Source organism: Podarcis tiliguerta (assembly GCF_965153285.1).
Source record: "Podarcis tiliguerta genome assembly, chromosome: 1".
Classification (NCBI taxonomy): domain Eukaryota; kingdom Metazoa; phylum Chordata; class Lepidosauria; order Squamata; family Lacertidae; genus Podarcis; species Podarcis tiliguerta.
In genome coordinates, this window is record NC_139534.1 from 8,206,186 (window position 1) to 8,222,614 (window position 16,429).

General features: G+C 43.4%; 1 protein-coding gene across 2 annotated transcripts in view; it reads right to left on the reverse strand.

Moving 5' to 3' along the window:
- Positions 1-16,429, reverse strand: part of PARD3B (par-3 family cell polarity regulator beta) — a 588,896-nt gene that overhangs the window by 322,473 nt on the left and 249,994 nt on the right. For both annotated transcript variants that reach the window (XM_083400643.1, XM_083400642.1), the window contains exons 14-15: positions 13,076-13,172; positions 9,431-9,546 (exon numbers count right to left, since the gene is read on the reverse strand). In XM_083400643.1, coding sequence (XP_083256769.1) covers positions 9,431-9,546; positions 13,076-13,172 — 213 coding nt within the window. The remainder of the gene's footprint in view (positions 1-9,430; positions 9,547-13,075; positions 13,173-16,429) is intronic.

Below are 16,429 nucleotides of genomic sequence, written 5' to 3' on the forward strand. Positions count from 1 at the left end.
TCCCTTACTGACTTTCGCAGGGTTCCGGAAGTCACTTCTGTCCTGGGGCAGGGACAGTGTGATGGCCTTGGATTCGGACTCAGAGGTTGAACCTGAGGAGTCCCAGCCTGCACAGGAGTCCCCGCCTCAAGAACCAGCTGAGCCGGGGCTGGGGCCTGAGCCTGAAGGGTCCTCACCTGTGTTGGATCCTCAGGTGCAGGCACCAGCTGAGTCTGCTCTGGCTCCAGAGGTGATGGAGGACCCATTGCCTGCAGGTGCTCCACTCTCAGCCCCGTCGGGGGAAGAGGAGGTTGCCTCTGGGTCTGGTAACCCTCCAGCCTCTCCTGCGCTGCAGAGGCTCAGGGTAGAGAGGCGGAAGGAATTAAGTTCCTTCAGGAGGAGTGCTCGCCTCTAGGCCAGGAGAGGTGAGTCACCTGTGGACCGGGGCCGCCCTATGCCTCGGGGCAGATAAAAGCCAGCTAGCCCAGTCCCAGGTTGCGGGAGCAACGTTGTTGGTTGCCTGTTCCTGCCTGCACCCTGTCCTGCTCTTCTGCCAGAGTTCCTGACCCCACCCGACTCACTGCCTTGGACCCAGCTACAGCCTTGATGGACGGCCTCCATACCACACCATCGACCTTGGACTGGACTTGGACCTCGCCTCTTGGTTAGCCCCTGGGACCAGCACAGACAGATAGTCGTAACCAATGCCTAAGCAACCACCCACATTACGTATTTTAATAAAGCTGTGGCCAAAATTATTCCAAAAACCTTAAACAAAAATTCTGTGTGAATTGTGATTTATTTAGGGGGTGGCATGGGGACCTCGACACACAATTAGACACCGGCTATGTATACAAGAAAGTCTATGACTGAGCTTGCTGTGATGTTATGCAAAGTTCACCATCATTCTCTTTGCCTTAGATGCCCAAGAAAGCTCCAAACCCTTTCCCCTTCATTGCTGTGCAATTTTTAAAAATTCAACACGGGTCACTAAATTTGACAAGCGGCATCTACCTTACAGAATTACATTAGCCTGAAATGCAAGACAAAAAATAAAATAAAAAATTGAGCTGACCCAGAACAAACATGAAAAGGTGCTGACTCCAGTCTGATGCTCAGAGCACCTAAACAGTCGAGGAAATTGAGAAGAGGGCAACACTCAGTTCTAAGAAGCATGAAAATAGAGAGTTAAATCTGCTGTATCAGCCTTTCCCAACCTTGCGCTCCCAGCTGCTGTTGGTATATAACTCTCATCATCCCTAGTGAATAGGGCCAATGGTTGTAGACCAACGATATCTGAGGGCACAAGGCCGAAAAAGGCAACACTATAGTAAAGCTTTGTTCTTATTTATAAAAGATTTGTCCATTCACACTAATTGTGCAATCTTATGCACTCTTACTTGCCAGTAAGACCCACTGAACATAGTAGGTCAAGTCAGGATTAAACCAGGAAGTCACTAATTAACCATTGTGTTGTATTTTATCCAAAACAGGGGACCAGCTTCAGAACAAGCCAGGATATTATACAGTACACTGTTTGAAGTTGGCTTAAAATCCTGGATTTTCCAAAGCTGGTAACCATAATTCCTAATTTAAATGAAACAGGAAGCTTTGGTTAATTAGAGATTTCCTGGTTTGATTGCTGTACAGAGCAAGAAAAGGAGCAAAGAAACTAGGAAAAGACTTGTGCACATTTTAGTTCAATAAGCAAATACATGATTGTCTGAACACAGCAAATACTTTCTCAGGTAAAACCACTATACTTTTAAAGTGCATTTTTAAATTCATTCTCAAAGGTTGTCTAAACATGTTTACCATGGCATGAGTCCTAATAGATCACCCAAATAACTCCCCACTAGAAAGCCAAGCTGATCTTGCAGCTATGAGACTCTGTCTCCATTATTTATCAAGAATTGTTGTTGTTGTTTAGTTGTTTAGTCATGTCCGACCCTTTGTGACTCCATGGACAGGCACTCCTGTCTTCCACTGCCTCCAGCAGCTTGGTGAAACTCATGTTCATAGCTTTGAGAACACTGTCCAGCCATCTCATCCTCTGTCGTCCCCTTCTTCTTGTGCCCTCCATCTTTCCCAACATCAGGGTCTTTTCCAGGGAGTCTTCTCTTCTCATGAGGTGGCCAAAGTATTGGAGTCTCAGCTTCAGGATCTGTCCTTCCAGTGACCACTCAGGGCTGATTTCCTTCAGAATGGATAGGTTTGATCTTTTTGCAGTCCATGGGACTCTCAAGAGTCTCCTCCAGCACCATAATTCAAAAGCATCAATTCTTCGGCGATCAAGAATATTGAAGCACTAATCTGATTACACAAGAGCACAAACTCATTGTTGCATTTACGAATCAATAATCATTTTGCAAGGAGCTTTATAATTGTTGTGCATCATTACAAGACTTCTGCGATGTATATACTTGCAACTCTATTTTACAGCAGGACAATAGAGGCTGAGTGATAATGAGCTAGTAAAAAACATATGGCTAAAACCCAAATGTCTCGGTCATAAACTCTCTAATTTTGGTAAACTAGTCTTAGAATCATAGAGTTGGAAGAGACCACAAGGGCCATCGAGTCCAACCCCCTGCCAAGCAGGAAACACCATCAGAGCACTCCTGACACATGGTTGTCAAGCCTCTGCTTAAAGACCTCCAAAGAAGGAGACTCCACCACACTCCTTGGCAGCAAATTCCACTGTCGAACAGCTCTTACTGTCAGGTAGTTCTTCCTAATGTTTAGGTGGAATCTTCTTTCTTGTAGTTTGGATCCATTGCTCCGTGTCTGCTTCTCTGGAGCAGCAGAAAACAACCTTTCTCCCTCCTCTATGTGACATCCTTTTATATATTTGAACATGGCTATCATATCACCCCTTAACCTCCTTTTCTCCAGGCTAAACATGCCCAGCTCTCTTAGCCGTTCTTCATAAGGCATCGTTTCCAGGCCTTTGACCATTTGGGTTGCCCTCCTCTGGACACGTTCCAGTTTGTCAGCGTCCTTCTTGAACTGTGGTGCCCAGAACTGGACACAGTACTCCAGGTGAGGTCTGACAAGAGCAGAATACAGTGGCACTATTACTTCCCTTGATCTAGATGCTATACTCCTATTGATGCAGCCCAGAAGTCTTGATATATGAACAATGAACATCCACAAGGAATGTTGAAAATGTTTATTTTGTTTAATGCTTTGCCTATGCAAAGATTTTAAATTATCAATACAAATATATTCATGTACCGGTACTTCGTAGGTCAATCATTCATGGTTCAAGGTATTTATACTACCAAAGTAACTTGACGAAACACTGGAATTAGATCACACTGTCAGCCATCTTCAAAGCATTAGGAGAGGAGTTATTTTTCCATGCAGGAAAATATCTTCACCTATACATACCTAACTTTTGATTTTAATCCTCTACCACCCCCCCCCCCCAAATGTTCAGAAGCCTACTCTTAAGGGTTCTGGGATAAGAGTTCCATTTTGTAAGAAAAAAATATTTGCATACATAAAATTCAGCAGAGGGCAGGTGAAAATAAAATTATATCTTATGCAGATGCTTTGTGTCTTTAAAAAAGAAAAAAGGAAAAAAACCCTGAATGTCCTAGTTTTTCAGAAATGCTGACTATTCCGTATTGTCCATCATTTCATTGTTCAATGCTTATTCTTAGAGCCTTTGGGGGAGAAAATTGTGGATATAAACAGCTCTATATGTTTGCTGATGATGCATGGCATTCAGAAGCTAGAGGATCTTAGTTGTCTGTTGTTGTTTTTAAAACCCAAGTTGTGGATAAAAATAGCTGAAACTCAATAGGCGGGGCCTGCTGAAACCAGGCAAACTCCCAGGGGTTGAGAGAGAGAGAGTTTAGGTTCTTCAACCTGTCCTCTTTTGCGGTCCAACATGTCCAACCTAAGCTTAATCTGCCAGTTCATATTCTCTGAAAACTGTGAAGCAGTAACATGGTATTGCTGGAGCTGACAGACCACCAGCTCTTGACATGGGTAGAACTGTTTTGTGGGGTGCATTAATGCAATAATAGGTAAAAGGTAAAGGACCCCTGGAAGATTAAGTCCAGTCAAAGGTGACTATGGGGTGCGGCGCTCATCTCACTTTCAGGCCGAGGGAGCCGGCGTTTGTCCACAGACAGCTTTCCGGATCATGTGGCCAGCATGACTAAACTGCTTCTGGCACAATGGGACACCGTGATGGAAACCAGAGCGCACGGAAATACTGTTTACCTTCCCGCCACAGAGGTACCTATTTATCTACTTGCACTGGCGTGCTTTCGAACTGATAGGTTAGCAGGAGCTGGGACCGAGCAACGGGAGCTCACCCCGTCACGGGGATTCGAACCACCGACCTTCCGATAAGCAAGCCCAAGAGGCTCAGTGGTTTAGACCACAGCGCCACCCACACCCAATAAAATAATAATAAGATAAGTAGTCATCTGATTTTAACTATGTTATAACCAATCTTAAGACTGGGTATAGTAATTGCTCTCTGGCAGTGAAGGCAGTTTCACACATTGTGATTATTCAGGCTTTTTCTGTTGTCCAATGGATCTCTGCAACAAACATAGCACAACGTTTAGTCCAGAACCAAGACCCATAATAGTCTCACCCTCACATTGATGTGTTCTCCGCAGAGAAATATGGTAGACTAAAAGGAACCTGAACATGAATTATGGTGCTGGAGGAGACTCTTGAGAGTCCCATGGACTGCAAGAAGATCAAACCGATCCATTCTTAAGGAAATCAACCCTGAGTGCTCACTGGAAGGACAGATTGTGAAGCTGAGGCTCCAATACTTTGGCCACCTCATGAGAAGAAAAGACTCCCTGGAAAAGACCCTGATGCTGGGAAAGATGGAGGGCACAAGGAGAAGGGGACGACAGAGGACAAGATGGTTGGACAATGTTCTCGAAGCTACCAGCATGAGTTTGACCAAACTGTGGGAGGCAGTGGAAGACAGGAGTGCCTGGCGTGCTCTGGTCCATGGGGTCATGAAGAGTCGGACACGACTAAACAACAACAACAACAACAACAGGAACCTGGCTCTCCTATAACATTTCAAGCAGCACTGCTGCAAGCGAGAGGTACCAACATAGGATAGATATAATCTTGAAGCCATTCTACAAACTTTACTTAGCAGTATGGTTCACCCTCGAAAAACTGTCTGCGATCTAAACATATGTACTGCTGTGGTAACTGTGGTTCTGCCTGAAATACCAAAGAGGGACTAAGACTCTGATGTTCCAGGCAAGTAAAAAAAAAACACAACAAAACCACATTGCCTCTGAACGGTCAGAACGTTGCAGGTTTCATTCTAGCTGGAGACGAAATAAAAGCCTATGCTGAAATATCCAGCTACATTCCACAATAAACTGCGTGCAAAAGATACGCCACCTTTCTCCACAGAAAGCAATCTCCAAAGAAATTGTTCTATGCTGTGCTTACAGGGTGGAAACTATTTTCTGCCGTACTTTAATATATTTTGCACAGCTCTAACAGCTAGTAAGGCGCAATGCCGCCGCCAATCACATATATGTAAAAGTGAGCCCGTTAAGTTATCTCCCCCTCAATTTCTTTATTGAGCTTTAACCTACGCCAGTGAGGGTTTTGCCCCTCAAGCCCTTCTAAGCCTGGGGTTGGGCCAGGCAAAAGCTACGGTCAAGCAAAGAATCATAGACACCGAGAGACAACAGGACTGCTCAAGGTGCCCCGACTATAAAATTGGAGAAATCGAGAGAGATAAAGCTGCGCTGGCAGCATATCTCTTCTTTCTCATATCTAAAAATGCAAGAAGGGCCTTTACACTTGCCAGAAGCTCGGCTCTGCCCTCTCCGGTCCTGGAAGGAGCCTTTTAAAAAGTCCCATATGCTCAGAGACTTTGCACCTGTCCATTGGGGGAGATAAGAAGCCCAGAACACTTGTTCTTTAGATGTCCCTTTTATGAAGAGGCACGTAGTAAGACCATTGATCACCTACTGGTGAGGCTCGGCGACCTCCCAGAAAAGCAAAAATTCGACCTTTTTCCTGTTAGGCAAAGATCAGAAGACAACCTGGATGGTCGCCAGATTCTGTGTACAGATCTGTAGGCGCAGACCATCTCCCAACTAATGAAAATCCCCAAAACTCGGCTCCATGGGTGACTCTGGGTCAAATCCCTGCAGTAGTTTATTGTTGTACATTGTTTTTAAATTTATTGTTGTACATTGTTTAGTTGTTTGTTTTTCTTCTGTGACTGTACCCCCAAGTGTGATTTATAAACTGGTCTCTGACCGTAATAAATTATCTATCTATCTACCTACCTACCTACCTACCTACCTATGCCAGCGATGCCCTTCTCCTCTTGTCAGGGACTGGCACATTCAGACAGCATGCGTGGCATCCTAGAATACAGGCAAGCATGGACTCCTTCAGGGACTTGGAAGGACAATAAAATCCAGAAACGCTCTTGTCCATCAGCTTGGGTGCTGGCGACGGAGACCATTCTCTTGAAGCGTGGCCCTGTTCTTTTTATGGGAGGCTTTGGCAGCAGCCACAGTGGTACAGACAGGAGAATCTCTGAGGCAAGAGGCCTTCAAGGGGCTCCCAGGCTGAGTCTTTCCCTCCCTGATCTTATAAGCTCTCCCCTCTTGGCCTCAGTACGGGCATCATGGCTCCGTCCCAGCCGGCCTACCCCAGAAGCAGCAGCAAAAGTCTCCTCCTTCTCTGAAATAACTCAAGAGGCTGTTTTAATAGGAGAAAACTTTGGCCCCTGCCCCTGCGCCAAACAGGGCCAGGAAAGAGTCATGCCCACATGGAGAAGGGGCAGTGGGGAAGTGGTGCGAAGGTTGACAGCCGGGAACCGCCCGGATGTTCTCTTGCCCTTCATCCCAGGAGCTGGAGCTGGAGCCTCATCCCTGGAAGTGGGCCCATAAGTTCTTATTAGGTAAAGGTAAAGGGACCCCTGACCATTAGGTCCAGTCGTGACCGACTCTGAGGCTGCGGCGCTCATCTCGTTTTATTGGCCGAGGGAGCCGGCGTACAGCTTCCGGGTCATGTGGCCAGCATGACTACGCCACTTCTGGCGAACCAGAGCAGCACACGGAAAGGCCATTTACCTTCCCGCTGGAGAGATACCTACTTATCTACTGAAACTTTGACGTGCTTTCGAACTGCTAGGTTGGCAGGAGCAGGGACCGAGCAACGGGAGCTCACCCCGTCACGGGGATTCGAACCGCCGACCTTCTGATCGGCAAGTCCTAGGCTCTGTGGTTTAACCCACCGCGTCCCAAGTTCTTTTTAGTTGTTCTTATTGACGAAGTTTCCCCGCCCAAGGCAGACAAATGTCACGTACATTTTTTAAGCTATTTTAAATTGCTGGAAGAAAATTCTCTTTCCAGTTCAACGAGCATTTCGACATATACATTTCACAGATAAACTTTGCAATTGCCCTGCCTTAAGTCTTCTTCATAATTTCCTTGCATGTGGCACACTTTTTAATGCTGCATTGACAGATGTGTGCCCCATGTGATGCACATTGCACCTTGTTCCTTTCTCATTGGCTAAGTATCACTTCTGGCAGGCAAATTAAACCTGTGCAAGACATTGCAGTAAATAAGATATTTGAGGTTGATTCCGCCCCCGCCCATTCTTCACTGAAACATGCACACAGTTCCACGCTTAAAATTTGTGTTACAAAAAATTAGGTGGTCTTGCTGTCTTCAGTCCAAACTTCCAAAAGATATTTCCCCTTAAAACCATATGACAACTATTAATGCAATGTTTGTATTTTCAAAAAGACAATACTAAAAAAGTGCTGCAAGTTTTCTTTACTTGCTGAATAAAACTGCAACTTCCTGTTATTGCATCAGTGGCGTAGCGTGGGTTGTCAGCATCCGGGGCAAGGCAAGTAATTTGCCCCCCCCCCCCGCTGCACTGTCTCTCCCCCAGATAGTCCCTCGCTCTCTCTCTGCACTGCACCGCACGCCTGGCACCCTCCCCTCCACAGTGGGCGGCGACCTGGCGGCTCGGATCGGATTCGCACAGCCAGCATTGCAGTGAGAGAGAGTGAGTGAGCCAGGTAGGGGCAGAGAGCTCCGAGTGCGAGCGTGCCCCCCCCCCAGATGTTGCGCCCGGTGCGGCCGGGCCCCCCCCCTGCACCCCCCACGCTACGCCACTGTATTGCATACACATGCAGCCACACAAAAGAAGAATCTTCCTGTTTTCTCCCCCTCTCTTCCCCATAACCAATCACCAATCCCCTCTTGGGGGAGAAAGTGGTAAAAGAACTGCAAAGGAACAATGGCCAAGTGATCCTGGATGACTCTTGTTACCTGGATCAATCTGAGTTCAAGTGTGGTTTTGGGCAGTGCTTTTTTTCTGGGGGGGATGCAGGGGGACGCATACCCTTAAACATTTTGTGAATCTTTGTACTGTACTTTTGTCCATTTACTATACAGTGGAACCTTGGTTCTCAAACTTAACCCATTCTGGAATTCTGTTCCAAAACCAAGGTGTTCCAAAACCAAAGCACACTGTTCCATACAAAGTAATGCAAAACGGATTAATCCGTTCCAGACTTTTAAAAACAACCCCTAAAACAGCAATTTAATATGAATTTTACTCTCTAACGAGACCATTGATCCATAAAATGAAAGCAAAAAACCATGTACTGCAGTCACACAATCAATCAATCAATCAGTAGCTGAACTGGGTTCCACACAGTCACAAAAACAAAACAAAAAAGAGCCGCAAAAACACAAAATAAATAGCAAAAACAGACAGATCTCAGCTTAACACTCAAAATGAAATTGTAATGCTCAAAATGGAGCACGTTCGGCTTCCGAAAAACATTTGCAAACTGGAACACTTACTTCCAGGTTTGCAGTGTTTTGATTCCAAGTTGTTTGAGTACCAAGGCGTTTGAGAACCAAGGCACTATTCTATTTATTTTGCCTGATTTGATCTATAAAATGGTGATTTTCTTGAGTCAAAATGAGAGTACCCCTAACCATTTTTTTAAAAGAAAAAAAGCACTGGTTTTGGGACTGAATCAGCCTTGGTCACCATTCTGGATGACCTTTATTGAGAAGGGGACAGAGGAGTATGTGTCGGTTACTCAATCTCCCTGTTGCTTCTGATACCATTGACCATAATATCCTCCTGGATCAGCTGTTCAGGGTGGGTAAGTGAGGCAATGTATTGCAGTGGCTTTGTTCATACCTGTACGGTGATTTTGACCAGACTAACAGCAGGAGAAACTGAGTCGTTTCTGATAAACTGGGACTTCCATAGCAGCTTTCAGCAAAGATAAAATGCAGAGAATTTCATCCTGCATTTCCTGCAACGTTTCCTTTTTTGGCCCTAATGACGTTTTTCTTCCAATGTATGCGTGTTTAAGAAACAAAATCAGAAAATAAATGATGAGTCTAAAAAGAATTATTAGTATCTCCCCACCCCATCTTACCAAGATCCATGCTTTTGGAGGCTTTCAGATTAATTGATTCTGTCTGCTTGGCCAGTGTCAAAGATCTGAAGTTGATGTGCTGATCGCGTAAGTATGCTGCTGAATCTGCTACTGAGCTGTGGAAAGAAGCCATACCACAAATAAAACAGAATGAAATAAAATAGGCACCAGCTCAAAAACAAATGAAGTAATTAAACCCTATGAAATATAAACGAATTTTCCCTTCTCTGTTACAATGCAATTTAAATTTCTTACATGAGTTATTGCCTCTATTAAATCTGACTTTACTTAGGAGAGCCATAACCAGAGCAAAAAAAGGCAGTTTTTATCCTGTCTGTCCACTTTGTGGGCCATCTCAGTAATTAATAAGGCTTATTAAAGGTTCACCAAGGATCAAAAGGCAGAAAAGAGACCTACTGCCTAATACATATCTTCAACGTAAATTATTTCTGAAATGCATTTAGCTGCTAGGTGCCACACAACATGCCTCATTCCGAAGTTCAGGTATGTGACTATCCAAATATCAAGCAAACTAAAGCCCAAACTCGTAAGACACCTCATTTTTCAGCTGAGATTACATTTTATCCTTCCCAGTTTCAGGCAAATCTTTAAAATCACTGACAGCACCAGATGCAGCAGACAACAGATTTCTGGAAAACTTTCCCTACGGTATCCTCTCTCACTTCAGTTACAAAACAATTCCCCTTCCAGGCATATGCAAGGCACAGAAGGAGGCTAGTTTTTTTCCAGATCTCTACCACTTCCTTAAGAAAATTGTCATTGGGAAATGATTTATAATGAAATGAAAAAAAAAATGTTTAAGGCAGCCTTTGTTAAAAGACCAGAAGCGTTTTTCCTAGGTATTATTGGTCAAGACTTGCCAAAAGAGTGGAAGAAACTATTTATGTATGCCACATCAATGGCTAGGATATTACTAGGCCAAAAATGGAAAGATGACAAGAAGAATGGCAAGTAAAATTGATGGAATACGCTGAAATGGCGAATCTTACTGGGAAACTTAGAGGCAAGGACAACAGAGACTTTAAAAAGGATTGGGAACCATTTTTGGTGTACTTACAGGTACATTGTAAAGAAGTGGACTCACTAGCAGGGTTTGAGCAAACACTTACAATAAAGAAAACAAACATAAAAGTCAAGATGTAACAACTGGGGAAAGAACAAAGCGTAAGATGTAATTTGAAAAAAAAAAATGGTATAAAATTGATAAGGATGCAACAATATTTAGCTAAATGATCACAAAATTAAGGTAGAACACAATAGGCAGGAGAAGTAAATATTTAAAGAACCAGAAAAGGAGGTTGAGGGAAGTCATGGGAGGGTGGTGGGTGGGTGGGTAGGGAGACTGGGATTTACCATATTTTTCGCTCTATAGGACGCCCCGGACAATAGGACACACCTTGTTTTAGAGGGGGGAGAACAAGGAAAAAAATTCTCCCCCTCTCTGCCCAGCGCCCCTTCAGCAAAGCGGCAGGAGGCGCTGCGCAGAGAGGGGGAGAATTCCCCCCCTTGCTTTCCCCCTCTAAAACAAGGTGCCGTTCAAGGTGCGTTCAGTCGCCTTCAGGCGGCTACCTTGGAAGCCTGGAGAGTGAGAGGGGTCGGTGCGCACCAACCCCTCCCGCTCTCCAGGCTTCAGGTTCCTTTCGACCTGCTCTTTGGGGCTGGCGGGGGGAAGCCCACCGCCAGCCCCAAAGAGCAGGTCGGGGAGCAGCGGAAAGGCGCACAGCGGAGAGGACTCAAGGGCATCCTGATCAAATTTGCAGATGACACCAAACTGGGAGGGGTGGCTAACACCCCAGAGGACAGGATCACACTTCAAAACGACCTTGACAGATTAGAGAACTGGGCCAAAACAAACAAGATGAATTTTAACAGGGAGAAATGTAAAGTATTGCACTTGGGCAAAAAAAAAACGAGAGGCACAAATACAAGATGGGTGACACCTGGCTTGAGAGCAGTACATGTGAAAAGGATCTAGGAGTCTTGGTTGACCACAAACTTGACATGAGCCAACAGTGTGACGCGGCAGCTAAAAAAGCCAATGCAATTCTGGGCTGCATCAATAGGAGTATAGCATCTAGATCAAGGGAAGTAATAGTGCCACTGTATTCTGCTCTGGTCAGACCTCACCTGGAGTACTGTGTCCAGTTCTGGGCACCACAGTTCAAGAAGGACACTGACAAACTGGAACGTGTCCAGAGGAGGGCAACCAAAATGGTCAAAGGCCTGGAAACGATGCCTTATGAGGAACGGCTAAGGGAGCAGGCTATGTTTAGCCTGGAGAAGAGGAGGTTAAGGGGTGATATGCTAGCCATGTTCAAATATATAAAAGGATGTCACATAGAGGAGGGAGAAAGGTTGTTTTCTGCTGCTCCAGAGAAGCGGACACGGAGCAATGGATCCAAACGACAAGAAAGAAGATTCCACCTAAACATTAGGAAGAACTTCCTGACAGTAAGAGCTGTTTGACAGTGGAATTTGCTGCCAAGGAGTGTGGTGGAGTCTCCTTCTTTGGAGGTCTTTAAGCAGAGGCTTGACAACCATATGTCAGGAGTGCTCTGATGGTGTTTCCTGCTTGGCAGGGGGTTGGACTCGATGGCCCTTGTGGTCTCTTCCAACTCTATGATTCTATGATTCTATGATAGCCGCACGTCACCTCTCCAGCTGGGAGAAGGTCGCGGGGCTATGGCTTCTTTAGCTCCCAGCGTGCTCTCCCAGCTTGTGTGCTGCTTTTGGGGGCTTTTCCTGCCTGCCTCCCCCCTGCATTCACTCTATAGGACGCGCACACATTTCCCCTTCATTTTTGGAGGGGAAAAAGTGCGTCCTATAGGGCGAAAAATACGGTACATATTCTTTTTGTGATAATGTTGATTCTGTTGAATGTAAAATTGTAAAACTTAGTAAAATTATATAAAAAAAGGAAAATTGTCATTGGAAGAACATTAGGCCAGAGTCACACTTGGGGGTTTGGGCATGCCTGAGAGACTGCAATGAAAATGTATGCAGACAGATATGGCTCTGCTTCTGTCTGAGTCTAAATAAACTTGGGATTCGGTTTCTGCATGGGCTGCAGTTGTTGCATACATAAAGAACCTTTTCTGACACCTAGAAATTTCTGTCTGACTTATTCCCAACAAAAAGGACTCTGTTTTTTTTTGGGGGGGGGGAAGTAGTTTTAAACATTTTTTTCAATTCATTATAAATCGTTTCCTAATACACTTTTACCTTTTCACATGTCCAACACATGCGAAAAAAACATTCCCTCAACTTCTTTACACTTCCAACACATATCCGATTCTGTTTTATAAATCTTAGCCAGCCTACTCAGTTAAATACCATCTATGAATCATTTCACTTAACTTAACCAAGATTCTTAACCAGTTTCAAACCCCATTCAAGAACAGCAGCAAAGTGGGGGACATTATTAGCCTCAACTGAAGATAATGTTGGTGCTAATGTATACCATAATAACCCTTGAAGATTAGGGGGGGAAACTACATCTAAGCAATAAATAAATGTGTTCTGATGCAAATTAAATGTCATAAAGCAACATGTGGGCTTTTTTACATATCATGTAAGCATTCCTATCACCAAAAATAAAGTTATAAATAGTAAGCAGTTTCAAACCTTTGATTATAATCTGCAAGAAGCTCATCAGAAGGATGTGGTGGCAAAGGGGGTGGGATTTCATTTTCAGCAATGCCACTCTCAGATGTATAAAGCTCTGAAATTAAAGGGGGGAAGAGGAGGAGTAATAAACTACGGCACCACAAATATATTACGTCTGTTTGCTGATCAAGAACCGAACCCGCATGTCTCTTGAAACTAATAACAAATTATAAAAAATCTCCAAACTAGCCAAACTAGAATTAAAATTACACCAAGCAGAAAATGCATCCCTTAGGATTTTCAAAAGACCTGATTTTTCCATTTGAACATGCATAATTAAAGATAAACATATTGAAATCCTCCTTATGGTAGAATAGAGTCAAAGTTTATATTGGTTTTATTAATTTCAGCGGATAGTCTCTCACACACCAAACATACAGTGAACTAAGGATTGAATAAAACATTCAATAGGTGAATAGCTGCAGCACACCAACAGGCCTTTATCTTTTCTAAGCATTTGTTAGGGCATTTATCTTCTCTCTCTTTCTTATCTACAAATTGGGGCTAGGCCATAGATTCATAGAATTGCAGACCCAAGGGTGATCTATTCCAAACTCCATGACAGATGGCCATCCAACCTCTGCTTAAAAACCTCCAAGGAAGGAGACTCCTGGTCCAGAATGGGGTAACTGTGCCCCTGAAGGACCAGGTGTGCAGCCTGGGAGTCATTTTGGGCACACAGCTGTCCATGGAGGCACAGGTCAAATCTGTGTCCAGGGCAGCTGTTTACCAGCTCCATCTGGTACACAGGCTGAGACCCTATCTGCCCGCAGACTGTCTCGCCAGAGTGGTGCATGCTCTAGTTATCTCCCGATTGGACTACTGCAATGCACTCTACGTGGGGCTACCTTTGAAGGTGAGCCGGAAACTACAACTAATCCAGAACGCGGCAACTAGACTGGTGACTGGGCGCGGCCGCCGAGACCACATAACACCGGTCTTGAAAGACCTACATTGGCTCCCAGTACGTTTCCAAGCACAATTCAAAGTGTTGGTGCTGACCTTTAAAGCCCTAAATGACCTCGGCCCAGTATACTTGAAGGAGTGTCTCCACCCCCATCATTCTGCACGGACACTGAGTGAAGTTGCAGGGAACCAGGCAGAGGGCCTTCTCGGTAGTGGCACCTGCCCTGTGGAACGCCCTCCCACCAGATGTCAAAGAGAAGAACAACTACCAGATTTTTAGAAGACATCTGAAGGCAGCCCTCTTTAGGGAAGTTTTTAATGGCTGATTTTTAAATCTTTTGTTGGAAGCCACCCAGAGTGCCTGGGGAAACCCAGCCAGATGGGCGGGGTATAAATAAATTATTATTATTATTATTATTATTATTATTATTATTATTATTATTATTATTATTTATTGGCATGTTTAACAGACTACTGTTATTTTAATGCTTCGTTGGAAGCCGCCCAGATTGGCTGGGGAAACCCGGAAGCTGTATGCCAGCTCCCTCAGCCAATAAAGCGAGATGAGTGCCACCACCCCAGAGTCATCTGCAACTGGACCTAATGGTCAGGGGTCCCTTTACCTTTAAGACTAACACAGTTTCACCTACAGACCTTGCCATCGTGTTCTTGGAAAAATAAGACGGTAAATAACAAATAACAAACTAAATATCGATGTATGTAATTTTTATTTCTTAATTATATTTAGTGGTAGTATGGCTGTATTGTTTTTTGTAACATAAAATCATTCAATAAAAATTATTTTTAAAAAAGAGGAAAAATAAATAAAGCCTTAGCAAGCTAGCATATGAGGTAAAGGAGGATGCAATTCTTCTGTTATATTAAATGCACATCAACTAAGTGGTATTCAACTAAGTTTTACCCAAAGTAGATTTACAGAAATTAATGAACCTAAGTAAGTTAGGTTCATTGATTTCATTTTTTTCCCCAATATAATTTTTATTCAGTTTACAAATAAAACCAATTCATACAATTCATACAGTTTTTTAACATCCATTCTCTTTTTTTTTACTTCCCTCAGCTTGGCTGGTACTCCTTCCCTTCTCAATTTCCTACACATTTCTAAAATCTCATCTGATTATTCATGAATTGAATCTTGTTTCACTCAAATTTCAACCTTTCTTTTTTACAAAGCTTCATTAAAAATTACAAGCGTTATTTGTTTTTCACTTAAATTATGCATATATTCTGAAAACTTTTCCCATTCTTCAGTAAATCTCTGATCTCGTCGATTTCGATAGGTTCATTGATTTCAATGGGCCTGCTCTTAGTAAAACTTCATTGACTACCACCCCATAATCTAAACAACTTTTATAGCAGATTTGAAGGAGGAACTCTGTGTTGCTAGGCGCTTTAAAAACATTTACCACTCATGTATACTTGAGCGCATATGAAAGTCTTTCTCTGCTAGTTGCCAGAATTAAATTTCTGGTTGCCACAGGCAGACGCGTTCGTGAGCTATTATACAAAAACTTGTATTCATGACCTAAGGCTTATTTATATTATCTGTTATCCTGAGCTAAAACTGTACACCAGAACCTATTTCAATCTGTGATTTATCACTATAATCAAGTGGTTTGATATGGAGCTCAAGTAATTTGAAAATGAGACGGGAGTTTCTGGAGAAATTGAAGACCCTCTCTACAAAAGAGGAAAGTGGTCATTAACTTAAACATACAGAAATGGATGTAGATATTTTGGAAATATTAATGCTAATACATCATATTAATAGGTCCTAAATGCACGGCAGTCCTGTTTGTTTTTTTGGTCAAGGGAAGACAGAAATAGTAGGGAGCAAAATGAACTGTGCTGACACAATGGGACCTCCTGTATGCATAAATTAATCTGAATTAATGACATCAGGCATTAATAGTATGACTGTAGCCTAATGAAACAGAGGCTGGAAAAAGTTTTGCCTTTATAGCGAGGATTGCAAACTGTAGTCATTTTCAGTTGGTAGATCAATCAACCAAAGCGTTAGTTGATTAATCTGTGGGAACCAGTTTTAATAGCAGCACTGCAAGTTAAAGATATGCTATTTCCATTCCAGTGTACTGACTAATAGACAATGAAGCAGAAAAATATTCAGTATATCCTTATAGTCTAGAATGAATGGCTGGCTTAGAAAAGAAGAAGTAAAGTCTGTGTTTTCTTATACTCACCTTAACATCTGGAAAAGCCACCTTATTATGAGGGGGGGATAACATACATATTTAAATGTAATTATTAATGAATTGCTTATGTGGTAGATGATTAACCAACTAAAATCCTTTATTTGATTCACGGCCTTGGCATGAAGTAACATTTCTCTCTGTAATGCATTCTTGCTTACACTTAATTTTCAGA